The 17,917-nt window shown below is 40.4% G+C and overlaps 1 protein-coding gene across 1 annotated transcript in view; it reads right to left on the reverse strand.

The window, feature by feature from the left end:
• Positions 1-240: 240 nt before the first annotated feature.
• The window catches only part of ANKRD33B (ankyrin repeat domain 33B), a 43,734-nt gene continuing 26,057 nt past the window's right edge, over positions 241-17,917 (reverse strand). The window contains exons 2-4 of the mRNA XM_053989384.1: positions 13,514-13,643; positions 7,835-7,975; positions 241-1,270 (exon numbers count right to left, since the gene is read on the reverse strand). Of these exons, the coding sequence (XP_053845359.1) occupies positions 420-1,270; positions 7,835-7,975; positions 13,514-13,643 (1,122 nt within the window). The 3' untranslated portion in view covers positions 241-419. The remainder of the gene's footprint in view (positions 1,271-7,834; positions 7,976-13,513; positions 13,644-17,917) is intronic.

Raw genomic sequence — 17,917 nt, forward strand, 5'->3', positions numbered from 1 at the left:
ATGTCTACCTAAGGAAGAAGAGGGAGGAATGTCTAGTGTCAAAACCACAACTCCTTAATTTTGTCCATTACAAAATGAACAAACACAAAATACAATCCTTTCAAACACGTTTTTCAAGCTGTTTCACAGTCATTCACCAGGAGCTGGTAAAACGGGAATCCACAAGAGTACTGCGTCACTTAGAACGTCCTGTCAACAGCAGACCAGTAAACCTATTAAGTCTTCCAGCTCAAAATACCTTCCTGCTCCACCATCAGACTTGCTGTGGCATAGCCGTTGCTGTATTTCTGCTCCTTGAAGGCCATGACTCAGTATTCCAGCTCCATGAGCAGTGGGCATGCACGAAGGCATTCAGTCTGTTATCTTGCTAGGATAACAAGACTAGTGGCTCAAGAACCTTCTCTGCAACTACCTTCAAATCAGGTCCTGCTCTGGGCAGGAGACACCTGCCTGGGCTTTTGAGCCTCCGCTGCTCTGTTCTTCTCCAGTTCCTCTGCCTTCCTCCGCTCCTCTTTTAGCTCCTTGTATCTCCATTTGGGAATCTGCAGGTAGGGGTCCTCCTTTGCGCTGCTCCTCCTCCTCGCTTTTTCTGGCTGGAAGGTGGGTGGAGGAGCCTTGCTGACACGGACTTTGGGGATGACAAATCCCGGCCGGACGCTGCTCCGGCGAAGCAGGTGGAGCGGCAGTAGGCTTGCTTTCCTCGTGGCTACTGTGGTCACCTGGGACATCGCAATGCTGATGGGCTGCAAGCTGGCTCGACGCTCCTTCTTCTTGGGGACCACTGTGACTTTGGAGTTCTGAAAGAGCTTCTCGTAGCTGCTAACATGATCTTTGTCTTGAGATCGGATCTCCTCTGCTCTCTGCTTCCTAAGGATTTCCTGCACTGCCAGTCTGCGTTTCCCCACACAAGGTGGGCTGCCTGGGCACACAGTCCGGCACCCCAGAGCGATGAAGGGACTTCCCAAGCTTGTTGTCACCTTCACCATGTGGTCGAGGACCCCATCCTCTTCTGGGCCATAGAAAGACCGGAACGAGACAGCTGCCCTTACGCACTCAGAAATCTTCTGCAAACAGCTTTTTGGCTCTGCAGCCTTGGCAAGAAGTTCCTTCATTTTTGGCCATTCTGGTTTATATTGATCAGAAAACTGTTCTGGGCATGGCCTGTCCATCAGCTTCTGCATGACGAAGGCAGACTCTGATCTTCCTGTGAAACAAGCCCATTCCCATGAAGTCAATCCACGGCTCGGGTCAGTTGCATGAACATTTGCCCCTCAAAGTAAAAAGAGAAACAATTAGTGTTAATTAATTAAAACACCCACATTCCTATTGTTGTGATCAGAGGTGAGTCAGGCAGATCCCTACAAGAAAATATCACATAAAATACACAATAATATCTGTGTCAAATTGAACATGCAATAAGGATATATCTGGTTCCTGACTTTATGAACTCCTTATTTTTTTAAAACAAGGTAAAAGACATTAAGACTGCATATATGAAACTCTCTTAAAATCACAAATAATGAAATAATGTATTTCACCTGCATTTAATCTTGACTGCCATTTTAATATCCATTCACTTGAGCTCACAAGAAAAGAGTTACAAATATGGAAAAAACCAATTCTCTACAAAGAAATCCATCCCCATATAGAATAGTGGACTTTTCATTGGTCATTTCCACTTGGAAGAAAGATCTTAGTCTAATGATCACAAGTTCTGTGAAAATATCCACTGACTGCTCACTAGGGGTAAAAACAGCAAATAAAATATAATTAATTTATTTAAAAGCATTAAAAATGGAAAAAAATAGAAAGTTTAAAAAGGGGAAATAGAGAAAACAACAAATGTACGATTCATGCTCTCTTATGTCTGAAAGGACCCCGTAGAATTAGGAAATGTTGAGAAGATGGTAACAGGGTGATCAAATATAAGGAAAGTTTCCATAAACGTCAAAGAGTGGATAATGGGTGAGATGCACCTTCAGTCTGAACCCAGAACAGCTGTTCTCATCTACCTGAGATTACCAGCCCTAAGGAAATGAAGTAATTGTTAGCCAAAACATTATGATATTGCTAAGTGGACCTGCCAAAAGAGGCAGCTGGGATACAGGCTACACAGCAGAGGCTTAGACATTTGAAGTGTTTTGTCTTGGAAGGAAATAATTTCAAGCGACTTATCCTTCTCCCATTCCCAGTTTATGATCTTTATCTCTCCAATTTTCATGTCTGTTCCCATCACCATTCTTTTTTTATCATGTATTTCTGCATCCTTTTCCATCTTTGCATTTCTTTTGATCTCTCCATCTTCCTATAAGACCCCACACATTGGCTCTTGCCCTTGTTCTTAATTCTTTTGTTTTCAAGTGGAGTTACACTCTTCTCCTCCGGGGCACTTGGGTGCTTGAAAAGAGGATACAAGAGTATCACGAGAAGCAGGCATCCTCGTCTGCTCTATGGTATCCTTTACAACTTCTTTAGTACCATACCCACGTTCCTTGGCAACCAGATAATTGCAGGGAAGTCCTCCCATGATATTAGGGTGGGGCTGTGGGCATTTGTCAGTGAGGGTGGCATATGTCCAGTCCTGCTCACGGAGAAGAGCTCTGTAAAGGACACAGGAAACTTAATTCAAAGTGCACCTGTGGAAGAATTGCTGCAGAACAATGAGCAGCAGCAAGTGGTTCTGGAAGCTGAAGTTAGCAGGACACTGTTGCAAATAGCCAGCAGATTACAGCTGGTGAATGCTAAAGGATACAAAAGTCCTGTCCAAAAACTGGCTTGATGGCACCAATTAAAAAGAATCTCAGAGACATGTCAAGGACTTGACAATTGGCACCATATCCTGTGCTTCACATCCAAGTGATCCTGGGCACACCACCTGGGCACACACATCTTGATGCTTTACAGTATATGGGATGAAGGCGAATGAATGAAATCAATGGGAGAATGAGGGAATACTCTCTGGTGTCAGGCAGGTTCTTAAACTGAAAATCCTTTGGTTTCTATTCTGCCTTTGAACTTTGACTGATCTCAGAGGGAGCTTTGCACACTCCAGTCTGCAGACTGTTCAGATCTGTTCCCTGGGACAGGCACGGGCACTTTGCCCAGCTGCCTTCAACATACTGAGCTCTGCAACGTTTAGTTGTGGTTTACTCATATCTCTGTCCCTGTAGATAGTTTCTGGGTTTCTTGAAAGAGTTTAAAGCTCGGATACAAAGAATATTTGTTTTATTGAAGGGCTTCTTTCCCAGATGAAGGACCATTTTCAAACAGCCAACACAAAACTGACCTACACAGATCTTGTCACAAAAGTGACAGTCTATCCCATTGCTTTGCAAGAAGGAGATGTTCAGAGATCTGAGGAAAGGACCAGAGAATACTGGTAATGAGACTTATTAGAGAGACTGAGTATAATGATAATTTTTTTTCCAGATGGATTATCTTGGAGACAGCATTTCAAACTGGAATAAGGAGGACTTGTTATAAGGAAAAGCAACCACAAACCAGTTTGTGATGGGTTCAGTATAACCTTTCCCACAAAGGATGCTTTGTCATTACAGGAAGATAAAGGCAAAAAGACAGCATGGGAAAAGTGATAAAAACCTCAGCTTTATTAAGTTAGTTCCTAAGACTTTGAGAAAATCCCTAAAGAGAAGATGCTGGAGACATAGATCAAGAATGGATGTAGAAGGAGACACCCTAAGCAAAATTGCTGATAAGAGTTTAAGTGTAATTTAAGTGAAATTTGCAGAAAGGACACTCAGAGAGAGAACACCAGGGCACTGCAGGGAGTCAAGCATGGGACCCGGACTGGGAGGCAGAAAGGAGCCAAAGAGAAGGAAGGAATCAAATCAAAGAGTTCACAAGCTGTGGATTTGAAGAAAGGATTGCAAGATCTCAGAGGCAGAATGGTTTGATGAAGTTCATGACTGCAGAAATTACAGATAAATCAGTGAGGGGAGGGAAAAAGACATACCAACACATAGCTCCTGCTTCACTAACCTGTTTTTGAACCTCCCTACCCAAACGTCCTATCTTTGAATTTCTCTCATCTCAGGCTAGCCTCTTCACCTGGTCCCTTCTTAACACTTGACTGAGCTTGAACTCCTTCCCAAAAGAGCGCACTGTGACTGTGGCAAATTATGTGGAAGTTGTTTTCTTGATGTAAACGTAACAGGCAAGGAATTAATACAGGAAAAAGAGCAACTAAAGGAATTGCCTTCAAATAAAAAATTTAATTCTCAGCTTGTAAACAAGCAAGAGGTATAGACAGCTGCTTACCATTATCTTCATGAAAAAGTCATTCCAGTTCTGATATGGTGCAGCTGTGAGAATTTGGAGCAGAGTAATTCAAAAAGAACAGTGTGAGATAGTGCTCACTGGGGACACCCCACCTTTGCTTGGGGCCTGCGCTCAGCTCTGGTCCTTGGCTGGGCTGTGCCTGTCCCCTGCTGGTCTGGACCCTGACCCACAGACTTAATCTCTTGTTTTACCTCAGACCTACCTTGTCTCTATGAACTTGCCTTTGTCATCTGTCCATCTCTGATGGACTTGCCTGGCAATCACTGCAGTGCTGCTTGATCCAGGTTGTTGTCACCAGCCCTGCCACATTCCTTAAAGAAGCACCTTTGTTGATGAGGCTGGGGCTGAGGCCTCGCTGTCACCGTTGGATCACCTTCCTTTGAGGAGAAGCCCATTCTTTCTGACAGATGGGTCCCCAGGTGTTTTGGAAACTCTAGCTCAGAAAACAATACTACAGAGTATTGAAATCCCAACCTACCAACAGAAATCAACGCTGACTTTGTACCTTGTATCACAAAATCTCTTCTAAGGCATAATTTACCATAGTTTTATTGATTTTCCGCACAAATCAGGAGACATTCCTGAACAAACTTGTCATTCAGTAGAATGCCTTATCTGGAATATACATGAGTAGTCATGTCCCTTTGTAAATGTGATAGCAGTATTATTGAACCAATTGTCATTTCAGCGTAACTATAGCCTACAAGTTTTCTTATAGGAATGCTGCACTTGCCTCTTGCCTTGCTTTTCCTAGAAGTTTCCCTGAAGATCATTTTCAACACAATTAATTTGAACACACATGCTCCTTTAGGATATAATATCCTATTTTATTAAGACTTCATGTCCTTTTGAGATGCAGAACTGGCATCTTGAGTTTAAAGACAGGGGCTGAGGAGGCTCAGGCGTCTGTTATGAGCTCATGTTTTGGGTAGTGTTTAAAGCCCAGTCTCCAGATCCAGGGCCACTCCAACAGCGTTACTAAAGCAGCACTGAGTTTAGACTGGAGATTACAGCAGGGCTTGACACATGAATAGCAACCAGCATTTCTGGCTGGCTCTCCTGATGAGCGCTGGCAGCGGCGCGGTGCTGGCAGCGCAGCAGCCTGTGACAAACTGCCGATGGGAGACCGGGGCCCCTTCACCTGCTGTGCGCTCACAAACAGCAAATTCACATGCTCCAAAGACTCCCTCTGAAAGAGCAACGTTATGGCCAAGTGTCTCAGAGTGCCTTAATCTTGTAGTGATTGACCTTGGCCCCCCTCCACGAACTCAGATTTCAGAAAGAGCAGTCACTTTGGCAATCCAGCTCCGACCATCTGTCACACATTGCTGTTACCTCTTTCCCCATCTGACTGTGCTGAATCCATGCTAAGGCAGCTAGGAAGGTGAGTTATTTTGCTTTGCTGACCTCCTGTGTTGCCATAAGTAGCTGGCCATCAGCAGAGGTCTTACCCAAGCCACTGAATGGATACCAGGTTTAAAAACCTCCTGGCTGTAACTCTTTTCTAAACACACATAACTCCTTTGTAGCTGTGCGAGTAGACACACAGCTTATAATGGGTGTTTCCCCTCTATGTTGCCATGCATTTTTACATTTTAATATCAAATTTTGCTGTTTTATTTGTGAAATTCATTTTTTCACCAAATCTTTTAATAACTTCTTTTACCTTCTTCAGCTCACTAGCTGTCAGCACCCACTCAGTGTCTCTTAAATTCCAAACTACTTCTAATCCATTCTGAATGAAAATTTCCCTCCTTCCCTCCCTCCATTTCACCAGACTGTGCAGTGCTAAAAAATACTCAGATATTAAAATGGGTGCAGGCAATTTACTGCACTTCCTTTGTGGCCCCGATTTTGAGCTGAAAATGTGAGGAACTGCAAGTACTCACCGAAACTGCAATTTAGAAAATCAAAAGTATATTAACTCACCAGATCTTTAGTTGGTGGATGATCATTGATATCCTCACTATCTCTGATGCAAAAATAGGCTGATAAAGCTCTCTGTAGGCAAACTCAAGATGGAGGCTAAAGAAAGCCATTTTCTGGCTGTCTAAAGGTTTGTTCTCCCCAGTAGTCTGTTTTCTTACGAGTCATGGAAACAAGAAATGGCTATTCAGATGCTAGAGGCAGCAACCACAGAAGTGGACTTTGATAGTAATATTTTAGTAAAAGAATCAGAATAACAAGTACTGAGTTATTTACATAGCTGAAAGGTTGTGAAACAGCTTCTAGTGACCCAAAGCTTCCCTCATATCTCTAGTGATAATAATAGGTCATGACACCATAAGGTAAATTTGACAAGTCAGAAAATCATAGGATTGAAGTTTCATTTTAAATGATGATTTATAACACTCACTGGAAAATTCTGAACTAGCATCTGCATGAAGTATGTGTGAGTCCAGAAAGTGCATCTGTTTCTAGTGGTGTTGAAACTCTGACAGTAGTTTCATAATTTTTTGTCATAAAAATTTAAAATTAATTATCAGATTCCTAAGCCTTTGTTCCAGAGTAAGAGGCTACAGAACCTAGCAGAAAATAACACAGCAGTTACCACATCATGTTTTCTGTGTCATATAAATGTCTAGAAACTGAATATTATGAAATGAAGGATAGTAATATCACTATGCTTGATAAAATCATGTGACTTTAACTGAAAAACAATAATATATACTCATACAAGCTAGTTATTTTATTATTATCTAACCGTTTATATACCAATTATCTCATATAAAAAACCTCATACAATATTGTGGCTGAAAGATGCTCTTGTAGAGACTGCTGCCCCTCAAAGGGCTTTCTGAATCTCCTCTCCAGGACCCCTTCACCTTGCAATGCAAAATAGCTGGAAATTCAACAACAGACAAGAGCCAAGAACAAGAAACATAATTCCTGTTCTCAGATGTGAAAAGAGGTGGGCAGACAGAGAACTGCTCGCTCCCTGTGCCACAGCTCCCTCCTTGCAGCAGACACAGACCTGGTGATGCCCTGTTCTCATAAACCTGGAGACCAAACTCAGAGCTGTAGAGGCATTAACAAAAAAATAAGTCACCAAATTTCCCCACAGTCTTCCCTAGTGGGATGTGGCCTCTACATCCAACACTCCTGACAGGGACTGGAGCACCCAAAGCTTTCCAGTCCCCAGCACAGTTCAAGGCAGAAATGGAGGTCTGGCTGTGGTCCCACCCTTGCGCTGTCTGCCACACGCAGAGATGGCAGCAAGCGACTGGCATGTCTTTCCCTCCTGTGTCATGGTTTTCATTAACTCCTGTTCTACAAATTTTGATGACCCTGCTCCCCAGACTCTCCTGGCGACAATCAATCTCACCTTCAGAGCTCTAGGAGAACTCCTGGGTGAGGTTGTACAAGCAAACTCCTGCAGCACGTGCCTTCGCTGCCTTGACTATGGCTTATTTAAAAGCTGCACCCATTTCCAGGGAAGGCTGTACCATAGGTCTCAGAGTAAACATCCCAAGAGCCAATTTATTCTTGGTAGTTGTTAGATGGTGACAAAGAAACAGAAAAGCACTTTGCATACCTGCCATCATCAACGCTTTCACACATTCTGTTCGGCCCTGCATTGCAGATTTCATCAGGGCTGTGAATCCAAACGCATTCCTCTTCTCAATATCAAGCCCAGGAAAATAGTTCAACAAATAGTTTGTAATGGTTATGTGCCCTTTAAAGAAACAAAAAAGCAGAGAAAATGTCATACAATGCAGATGCTGTCTCAAGTATAAACCAAAAATTTTCTCCTGCAGGTCTGATAACTGGAAAATGCAGATAATTAATAAGATATCTTTTCTTTGTGTCCTCTTCCACTCAATGCAGTCATCAGCCTTAGGGTTAAGGGGCCCTGACTTTTGACCAGAATATTGGGATAGGAGGTGGAAAATCTGAGTTCCCACCTTTTGTCCTTTCTTGCTCTCCTTTCTGAAATGTCAGTTTAAGGTAAGGGAATAATTGAAGACCTGAAATGGTCACTCTGAGGTTGCAAGGGGCCTCAGTTTCTTGACCCAGTGAGTAGCACTGCAGAGGGAATCCCTACAGCTTATGGAAGGAAGGCACATCACCAGGGGCAACTGGTTGCAAAGGTTCATCTTTTTCCCTCCACTTGTAAATTTGAGCCTTACAACCATTGTGCTTCATTAAAAAGTAATGACTGTGCATAGTTGTTCCAGCCAATAATGCTTTCAAACCATGCCAGGCCTGATACAAGAGAAAGGAATATTTTGTGTAGGATCCCACATTTTTATTTTTCCATCTGACAGTGTAAAGCTACTTGTCTACTCTCCTTCAGTTGGAAAATGGGATTGATGTTCAGTTTTGGTAGTAAAATAAATTATTTAAGTTCTGTTTCTAAAAGCAACTGTTGTTGCCATTCATGTCCCTTGTATGGCAGGATAACTGGTGTCTACAAGGCTATAGTGAGAAGCTGAACACATCTCTGGCTAAATGGTTGGAAGACCAATTAAGACACCAAATCTTTATAATTGGACTATCAGATGAATAGCTAGGGCCATTATGACTCATTCAAAACAGTTTTCCCTTCACTTGTCAATCATTTTAAGATGCTTTGATGCTCTATAAAATAATGCCGTCTGTCAGGCAGCTGCAACAATCACAATTTAATTAGTAAGAGCTGTAAAAATATTCCCTCATTTCGCTCTGCAGACCAGATGACTATGTGATGCATGCCATTCTGTGATGCATGCCATTCAAATTCATCTAGAAATGTTACTGAAGCAGATTATAATTCATACAGGACAATTTTAAAAGTCTGTACCATCACATCTGGTGTAGATTTCATCAGCAGCCACTTCGTACCACCACAGTCCTCCATTCACTTGGAAAAGCAAGTTAATAAAGTCTTTACCAATTAATTTGTGTTGTAGGTGTTACTCTTTCTCTCCTGTAATTTTTTTGACTCTGTTACCTTTCTGCATACCTGGAGACTCTCATGAAACCTGAGCAGATGTAAAGATAATGCAGATCAGATGAGCAACTCCAGAGCCAGAGGAAACCAAATAAAAAGCTCCCTGTAGCTTCTGCAGTCTGATGAGAATGAACTATAAAGATTCAGCAAACCACAACAAGCTGAACTAAGCAAAAGTGAACCTGGTTCAGGGCAGGATCAAGTGACCTGGTCCTGCTTATTCAATATAGAGATTTCAGCTTTGCTGATTCTATGGCATAAAGTCAAATTCTATCAAGGAATCAGTTGCTACTGGGAGAATCAGTGTGCCCAAATTGTTTTGCAGAACATGCTCTGATTCAGTGATGTAGAACACGTGTCCTCATGAAGGTTTTGGAACAGTTGAAATCCTGCTTTTTGACCACAGAAACCAGAGACAAGCTGAAACAAGTAGAAATAATAAAATGTAAGATTTTTCAGCAGTTATTACATCACTAAAGATGTTCTTCCCTTTGCCAAAAGTATAATTACAGTAAGAGATGTTTTGCAAATCTGGGGTGATCCTAAGACTTAATCCTGAAAGACCTTTCTTAATCAAAACTCTCCAGGGGACTACAAATGGCCTCAAAAGTGACAGAAAAAAATACCAGCAGTAAAATAAGAAAGAAAATTAAGAAGTTTGTGATTCACAGAAGTTTTGGTCTCAGGGATTCCTGAAAACCAGTTTTGATCTAGAAGATCTTCTGTCCTCTGAGGTTTGCTTCAGATTTCCAGTTCAAACAGATATCAAATTCAAAGCAAAACTCAGAGCTGCCAAGTTTTAGTTCAAACCCTGTCATACGCTTTTGATTTAATGCCATGAAGTTTGCTTTGGTTCTCCTGTGTCTGCGTGAACAAGCAGCCTGTACCTAATTTATAAACTGGGTGAGCCTCCTGTGCTGTAAAATCTGCTATGAAAGCCCTGTGCAACTCTAAAATAAACGAGCCTGGGCTCAGCCCATTTGGTGATACTGAATTCAAAGCAGGCTCTTGCTGTTTGCAAGCCAGATCTACTTCCTACCAGAACTGGCATGCTAAAGGCTCACTTCTTCTCCCTGCGAGCCATATTTAGAGATCAGCACAGATGTCTGTAATAGCTTAATTCACTTAATTGCTGCCACAAAGGAAAGGCCTACAATGATGACAATATTACCTAATAATCTGTGTAATACAGGCAGAAGGATAAGCTGCATAGTAAGGAAGACCCTTTGTCAAGTAACGTCTCACTCCTAAGTTGTACCTGCAAAACGCTCGAGTTTGGCCTGCGGGCAGCGAATGCTTTCTCACAGATGGATGGAACCAAAGACACCCAGAAGGCTTTATCCTCTGGGTGTTTTAGGTGTTTGTGTTCTCATGTCTTAATAAACAGAAACTGGGATAACTTCCAATTTGTGTTCTCAGCAAGGCTCCCCAACTGGTGGCTGTAACATAAAACATCTATACTTTGTAAGCAAATACAACTCCCTCCGAACACCAGTGCATGCCAATTACTATACACTGATGTAGCTATGCCCCCATCAGCAGCAGAACTGAGGGGAAAAAAAGTAATTTTCCTTCTTTTCCTTTTCCATTTGTTATTTCAATCACATGTTTGTATCAATCTCCCTTTTTTTTTCTGCATTGTCCTTGTAATGATATTTAATGATTTTGCTTCTGCTACAATAGCATTGCCGCCCATTTCTGGGCACCACCTGCTGCAGACTTCATGCATTAACAGTTCTGGAAGGCAATCTCTCTTTGAAAAGGGATATAAGAAATAGGAAATATTGAGAAAGCAGGCAAACAGACCAATTTTCAAATGTGACATTTACACAAAAGCAGAGCACTTTGTGGTCATTTTTCTGTACTAATAAGCTTGTTAAGACAGAACTGCTTTTCACTGATCCTTCCAGGCTGTCTTTCTCTGGTCAGCCCATGAAGAAAACTTCAGCCTTAGATACTTTTGTAGGAGGATGAGAATCTCAAATTATCAAAAGCAACATGAGGAACTGAATTCACTCATCTTCTGAGACTCTAGTTGCTCTTTAATTTAATCCTATTTATTTCAAGCTGATGCTCATATTTGAGCACCATGTCTGGGCAGTCATGAAATGGCATAGGCAAGTGTGGATTTTAAATTCCTCAGCACAAGCAAAGAGACCTCTCTGTCATCTCTTTTGGTATTTATAACTCATAATGCAGATGCAGACTCTAAAACACATGAAAAAACTCCACGTTTTTCCCATCCAGCTCCTCTTTGGGGTCTGGCCATACATGATGGCCCACCTGGCAATGGATCATAAGAAAAATAGCAGCTCTTTCTGAAACCTTCAAACACCATCTCACAAATACATGAAATAAGGTGCATTTGCTATTAGACTTTCCACAGGAAAACCCATAGTTTTGGTATAAATAACAGTGATCTCAGAATAATTTATCTTGCAAAAATGTGATTACTTTCACAGCCTAAAGTTAACTCCTCCCCCAACAAATAAATTCTCCACTAAAGGCAAGCTTGCATAAGCTTTTCTTTCAGGTCTTTATAATGCACTGCTCAGTGTTACTACTTCACATCCAGCAATAATTAAACAGCATCTATAGCGCTGTAACTCCTCTGGTTGCAATGTTACCCTCAGAGTAATCTCTATTAATGCTACAGCAGTATATTGTGATAATTAATTAAATAACTGGTGTAAACCCTGTAGCTCAGGATTAGCACAGGCAGGGGAAAACATCCAAATTGGTGGGGGTCTGTATAAGTTTCTGTTGACTACAGTAATTTCTAGTTGCTTTTGGGATCAATAGCAAGTACTGGTAGACAGTGTCAAGTCAATGTCAGCCCTCTGGATTAATTCTGAGCTCATTATCATGAGTTATAAAGGTCAAGAAGGAGGCAGTGTTAAACCTTTTTTAGTTCAAATTTATATTAGGGCAGATAAAAAGAAGTGGATTAGTGTTTTGTGGACTTTTCCACCTTCTTTGGAAAGCTACCGTACTCATGACTTTGCTATGAATGTGGTCACAGTTCTTTCTTCCAGTATTCAAGAGCCATCCTGCAGGAACTTTCACCGAGTTCACTTTTGGGTACAACACAAAGCAAGGTTAAGTACTACCTGGAAATGTCCAATGTCACTATAACTAAACTGGCATGGAAACCAAACTGCTCCAGTCTTCAGACATGGCTTGTAATGCCCATTGATATTCCCTGATGGAAATTTGTTCCCTTCAGGCAGCCAGTGTCCAGGAGTGAGGACTATGTCCCACGAGCTCCCACAAACATCCCAGACTCTTCACCAGTCAGCAGACATGATAAAGGCCAGCTATGCATTTCCTTGTAAAGTGACTGCCTTTGCAGAGTGCACTTGAAGGATGCAAAGAAACCAGAGATGCAGAGCTAGGCAGCCTCTGGCTTTTAGACAACAAAATGATGGCATCCTTCCTTGGAGAAATTTTTCCTGATTTACATGCTTTAGGACTTTGTTAACACTCATTAGAGGCGACTAAACCTTCCCTTAAAGATTGAAGCACAGCCCTTCATTTTAAACAGAAATAATCAAATGATTGTTTTCTAACTGAACATTGGAAGCAAGGAGCTCTCCCAGGAGCTTCTCTTACATCTAAGTGATCTGTTAGACTTGTTCACTGAATATTACCATGCTGGGTGGGATAAAAAAAAACCTTGTGCTAAACTCCAGCCTGCATCAGGATTAACGTGGTCAATGTTCATATCAGCTGTTACAAAAGGATCATTGGCAAATCCTAAATCCTGATGAGGTTTTTTGCTTTTCAGCTGTGGAGTGGATGAAGAATGTCTTAGCAGATAAGGTATTTATTAATGATGATACATTTTCCTACAGTCATCAATTCCTACAGACCCTCTGATGTAGGTGCAGCAAGCATGGGAGAAAAGCACTAATGCAGCACATTACGTGTCCACAGTGTTCAATTCTTGCTTGCCAGAGCAAACATTGGAAAATCAGCTTAAAGGAACAAAGCACTATAATACTACACACTTGGGATGAGATTTTCTTTATTTTTAAGTTAAAATAATCAATGGCATCTACTATAGCTTTTACTCCCTTAATCTGCTGGATAAATACTTCTGTAGATTAATTAGTTCAAAGAAAATCACAACAAACCTATTTGGGAGTGGGCCTGGCCAGAATTATTTTACACAGAATAATTTCTTTCAGAGATTTGGAAAAAAAAATCCTAAAATAAAGTGGCCTAAACACACACTCCTCCCAAGACCCTGCATGTAAGAGGTGATACAGAGAGCCTTACCTGCCTGTGCAGCTGTAATTAGAGCCGTGTTCCCTTCGTTGTCCTGCCAGTTCACATCAAGGTGAGGGCATTGTGCTAAGGCTATTACAATATCCACATAACCTTGGTAACAGGCAACGATAAGACCATTCTGTAAGTAAAATATAAAGAGACACTTAGGTTTGCCAGACTGAGAAATGTTCACTGAAGAAGCTTACTAGACAGCTGTTTTATTTTATTTTTTTCCAGACTAAAGAACTGAAAAGGTACCAGCACAACTAGTGATCACCTCCAGGCACAATGTTCAGATCCATACACTTCTTTTTATCTATGCCCTTTGGCAAGTCATGTTTGATACTCCTCATAAATACCTAAGAGAGTAGGTATTACATTGTGCTACATGCAAAGTAACTGTTTATAAATGGCTTATGCTTATATGGCTATATAGTCTATACCCAAATGAGAATAAATCTGATTTTATTATATAATAAAATGAACCCAGCAGGTAAGATGAACTGGACCTGCTCTGAATATTAATTCTCTGAAAAAGAGCTATTTGGTCCATGAAAGGAAAGTGGTAGGCAGGAGTTGTGCTCATACTGCCTGTTGCTATCTTTAAATAATTCCAATTTCCCATTAGAACTATGCCTCCTTTTTTTATAATCATAAATAAAATTAAATTGCTTTTAGAGATGCTGTTTAATGTGTTTTATAACAGCTGGAGGCTGTAAAATTTCCAGGAGGAAGCCAAGCCAGGAGGTAAACCTTGTAACTACGCTTGGTAGCCAGATAGTGTTTCACTCCACAGCAGCAAACTGACAGCTTCCCTAAAATACAGCAAAATACACTTGTCATTAATTACATGGAACCACAGTGCTTAATCCTGGCTGCTCTCTTGACCACTAGGATTAAAGCCATTATCTCCAGTCTTCAGGATTGCTTGGGCAGCCCTCATTCATCTGCCTGGTGCTGATGGGTGTAGGGGAGGGCAGGCACAGATAAACCAGCGTTCCCTGCGCTCCCTCCTTGTTGCCAGCACGTTACTCAGTGAGCCTGAGCTCAGTGTGAGCATCTGACTGCCCAAAAGATGAGGGCAGAGACACAAATCTCAAACCTCCTGGTTGCCCTGCCTGCCCGAAATACACTCACACGAAAGACTTGCAAGGAGAACCGGATTATGGAAACAGAATGGCCCACCCTAACTCCTCCATCATTTTTTTCTTGCCTACACATTCTCTTTATTTCTTTTCCCCGTGCACATTACTAAGACAGAGATGTTCACACAGAACTGTGGCTTCTGATTTATTGTCATCTTAACTAGTTAGTTACTTATTCAGTGTTCTGTTTCACTGTCATTCTGGATAGTTCTCTTGGCTGAGGTGGCAAAGACCTTCACTGAGATACAGGAGTGATATCTACTTTTCAGGCTGTTCACAGGCTATGTAGGTTATTTCTCAATTACATCTCTCAATAAAATAATTACTCTGCTTTCCTTTTTTTCTCAATTCACTCTTGCCCTCAGCATGAAGCAACACCTACCATTGCTTTATAAAGGGCATCTTCATTTCCTTGTAAAGTACCTATAATACTTCAAAGCCTTCTATTGAAATTGTACAGAGGATTCTGCCAAAAGTCATTTATTTTCAGCTTTTTTTTTTTTTTTTTTTTTACTAAATGTATATACTTTCCTGGTGGGATTGTACAGATTAATCCAAGTTTTACTGTAATATAATAGTTTTTAGCTTTTAAGAAAAATGTGTCAATGTCCATTTTGTGAGGGCTTGAGCATTATTTCAATTCCTTAATAATTTATTTTTTCACCCAATGATCAGGATATAGGTCTTTACAACTCCAAAAGCTGTGTAGATTTAAAACACCACACAGTCATTCAGTAAAACGTCCGTTACTTATGAGAGCAGAAAATTAAATCTACAATTGTTTGGAGACCAAAAGCTTTTGACAATAAGAGAGATTCTATTGTTCACTGAAAAGAATGGCATTTTTGAAGATAGTTTCAAAAAGGCTGCAAGAATAACTAGAAGTAGCTATCATCTCTAATGAAAAAAAAAAAAAAAATCCTGCTTCACCCAATATCTGGAGTATATTTTCACAGTATATTTTCACAGAACATTTTTGTGTTCTAAAAATAGTTATCAGATGCTTAAAATGTTTGTGTTTTTGTTCGGTTTGTAAAAGTATAAAGTTAAAATATTGTAAAAATATAGTAAAATATTGTAAAAAAATTCATAACAAACATTTGTGGGTTTTTTGGTTTTTTGAGGGTTTTTTTTTTTGCAAGAGGTTTTTTGCATTACAGTATGAAGGGATTTTGTCCTACTTTTAGTGGACAGATAGGAACTAATGCATCTAACACTGGCATTCTGATTTCAGCAGATACAAGACACAAATTATCTTCAAATCAATCAAACTCACTCACCATTCTGTGTTTAAAAACCAGAAGGATTACTTAGGTGTCAACATTTTCTGAAGTTTATTTTCCAAAGATGCTATCAAAGACTGCTTGCTTAAGGATAAAGAAAGGCAAGAAAGAGCAGGAGCTTTCTGAGGGATTACATGATGCAGTAGCACGGAAAATCATCCTTGAAGAACAGTTTTACAAATCTGAAGTGGGCCAGATAAGAGTGTGAGAACCCAATATTCAGTGGAGCGTACGCCCAGCAGTCCCTGGCTGAGAAGCAAAACAAGCTATGGGATGAGAAAATAAAAACAAGTCCCTTCTATAAAGCTGATGTGGTTTTTTTCACCCTTTTTGCAGTTCTATGGGAGGTGGGTGAGACAGACTGCTTGCTGAGGGACTGCTTTCCTTTTTATAACCCTTCCAAACGTGTCAGATACTGAAATGGGGTGCAGGAGGCTGCAGCTTTATACAATAAACTTCTGGATTTGATGGTTATTTCCCAAATCCTCGTGCAATGATACAATAATAATTTCTGTTATCAGATTGCTTTTTTTTTTTCCGATTTTTTTCCCTCTGCATCCATTTCCAACCCTGTCTATATTTTCCTTGCTGGAAGCTAGTACAAACAGATCAGCCAGCATGTGAAATCAGTCACTATCAAAGTGACTTATTAGTCCAGAGTCTTTAAATTCATATGCCAATAAATACTTCCATATATTAAAAAGTCCTTCAACAGTCTCAATTAATAAGTGATACAAAATCGCCTCCAGCAAATTGCCTTTTGAAGTGATCAGTAAAGCAGTAGCCTGTATCACAGCAGTGTGCAGGAAAATACAGCTATGCACTTAATGTTTTTTTCAAAATCTAAAATAAATGAGTTTTAGTTAGAAAATATTGAACCTGAACAACCTGGTTACCCTGAGAACTGAGATTACATTAATACTCTACCAAAGGCATCCATTATTCTGCTCCTCATATGAAAGGCCACAGTGCAATTATGAAATGGTCAGTGTACATGGAAAAAAAGTATTTTTTTTAATTGAATCTTAGCATTATTTTTGTCAGTAAGATCAGTTCTCAGAAGTACTCACTACTTGTGAAGGCTTTAGGAGAAAGGAAGATTGATAATTCTTCAAAGTATATCCTCTGCCTAAAAGGACTTTTCTCCTTCAACAGCATCCTTTCCCCCCTCTTCCCTTCTGCATGTCCTCAAACACCACTTATTTTAAATAATAATAAAACTCAAACTATTCCCATTAATATATAGTAACAAACATCAGTTTTTAGTGTAACTGTATATATGTCACAGCGTGCAAGCACAGTATCCCGCTTTTCAAGGATACTCTGTTAACTGACTTACTCTCTCCCGATCAGTGGCCAGGGTTGCTCCCCATCATTCTGCCACACCAATGAAATAGATCCTCTGTGTATAAGAGACTTAAAATATGAAACAAGATTTGCAACTGATCCTATTTCATTTTTCAAATACTGTGCACAGGTTCTGTGCGACAAACAAGAAAGCATGAGGCATCCATCACACCAACTACATTAACATTTACTGTCATTTTTCCACAGAAGGGGAGGTTGAAAGTCAACTCAGTAATGGGTTTTTTTTCTCAAGTAGAATCCACAATACTTCCAGGTGTTGGGGGCTCTATCTTTTCTCTGGGGAATATTTGGCATTACACAGAGCTTTCCCATAGTTTTTCTGTAGTATATGATACATCTGATTTTTTGTGTAACCAGCACAGTTTTGAAAGATCCTCCTTTGTTTTGAAATGACAACAAAATTAACAATATTTAGAATATATGACAAAACAGTCTCAGATAAAATACTTGTTTTCCATATATTCTAAATGAAGTATAACTACTTTTCTTATTTTCTTCTCACAGTACACAAATTAACATAACAGGAATGGGACTACCTGAAGTTAATCAGATGTTGCAACACCTTCCTCAAGCAGTGAATCTTCTGATTCTGTTTAAAATGTAATTCTTCATGTGCC

The sequence above is a fragment of the Vidua macroura genome, chromosome 1 (assembly GCF_024509145.1).
Source record: "Vidua macroura isolate BioBank_ID:100142 chromosome 1, ASM2450914v1, whole genome shotgun sequence".
Lineage (NCBI taxonomy): Eukaryota > Metazoa > Chordata > Aves > Passeriformes > Viduidae > Vidua > Vidua macroura.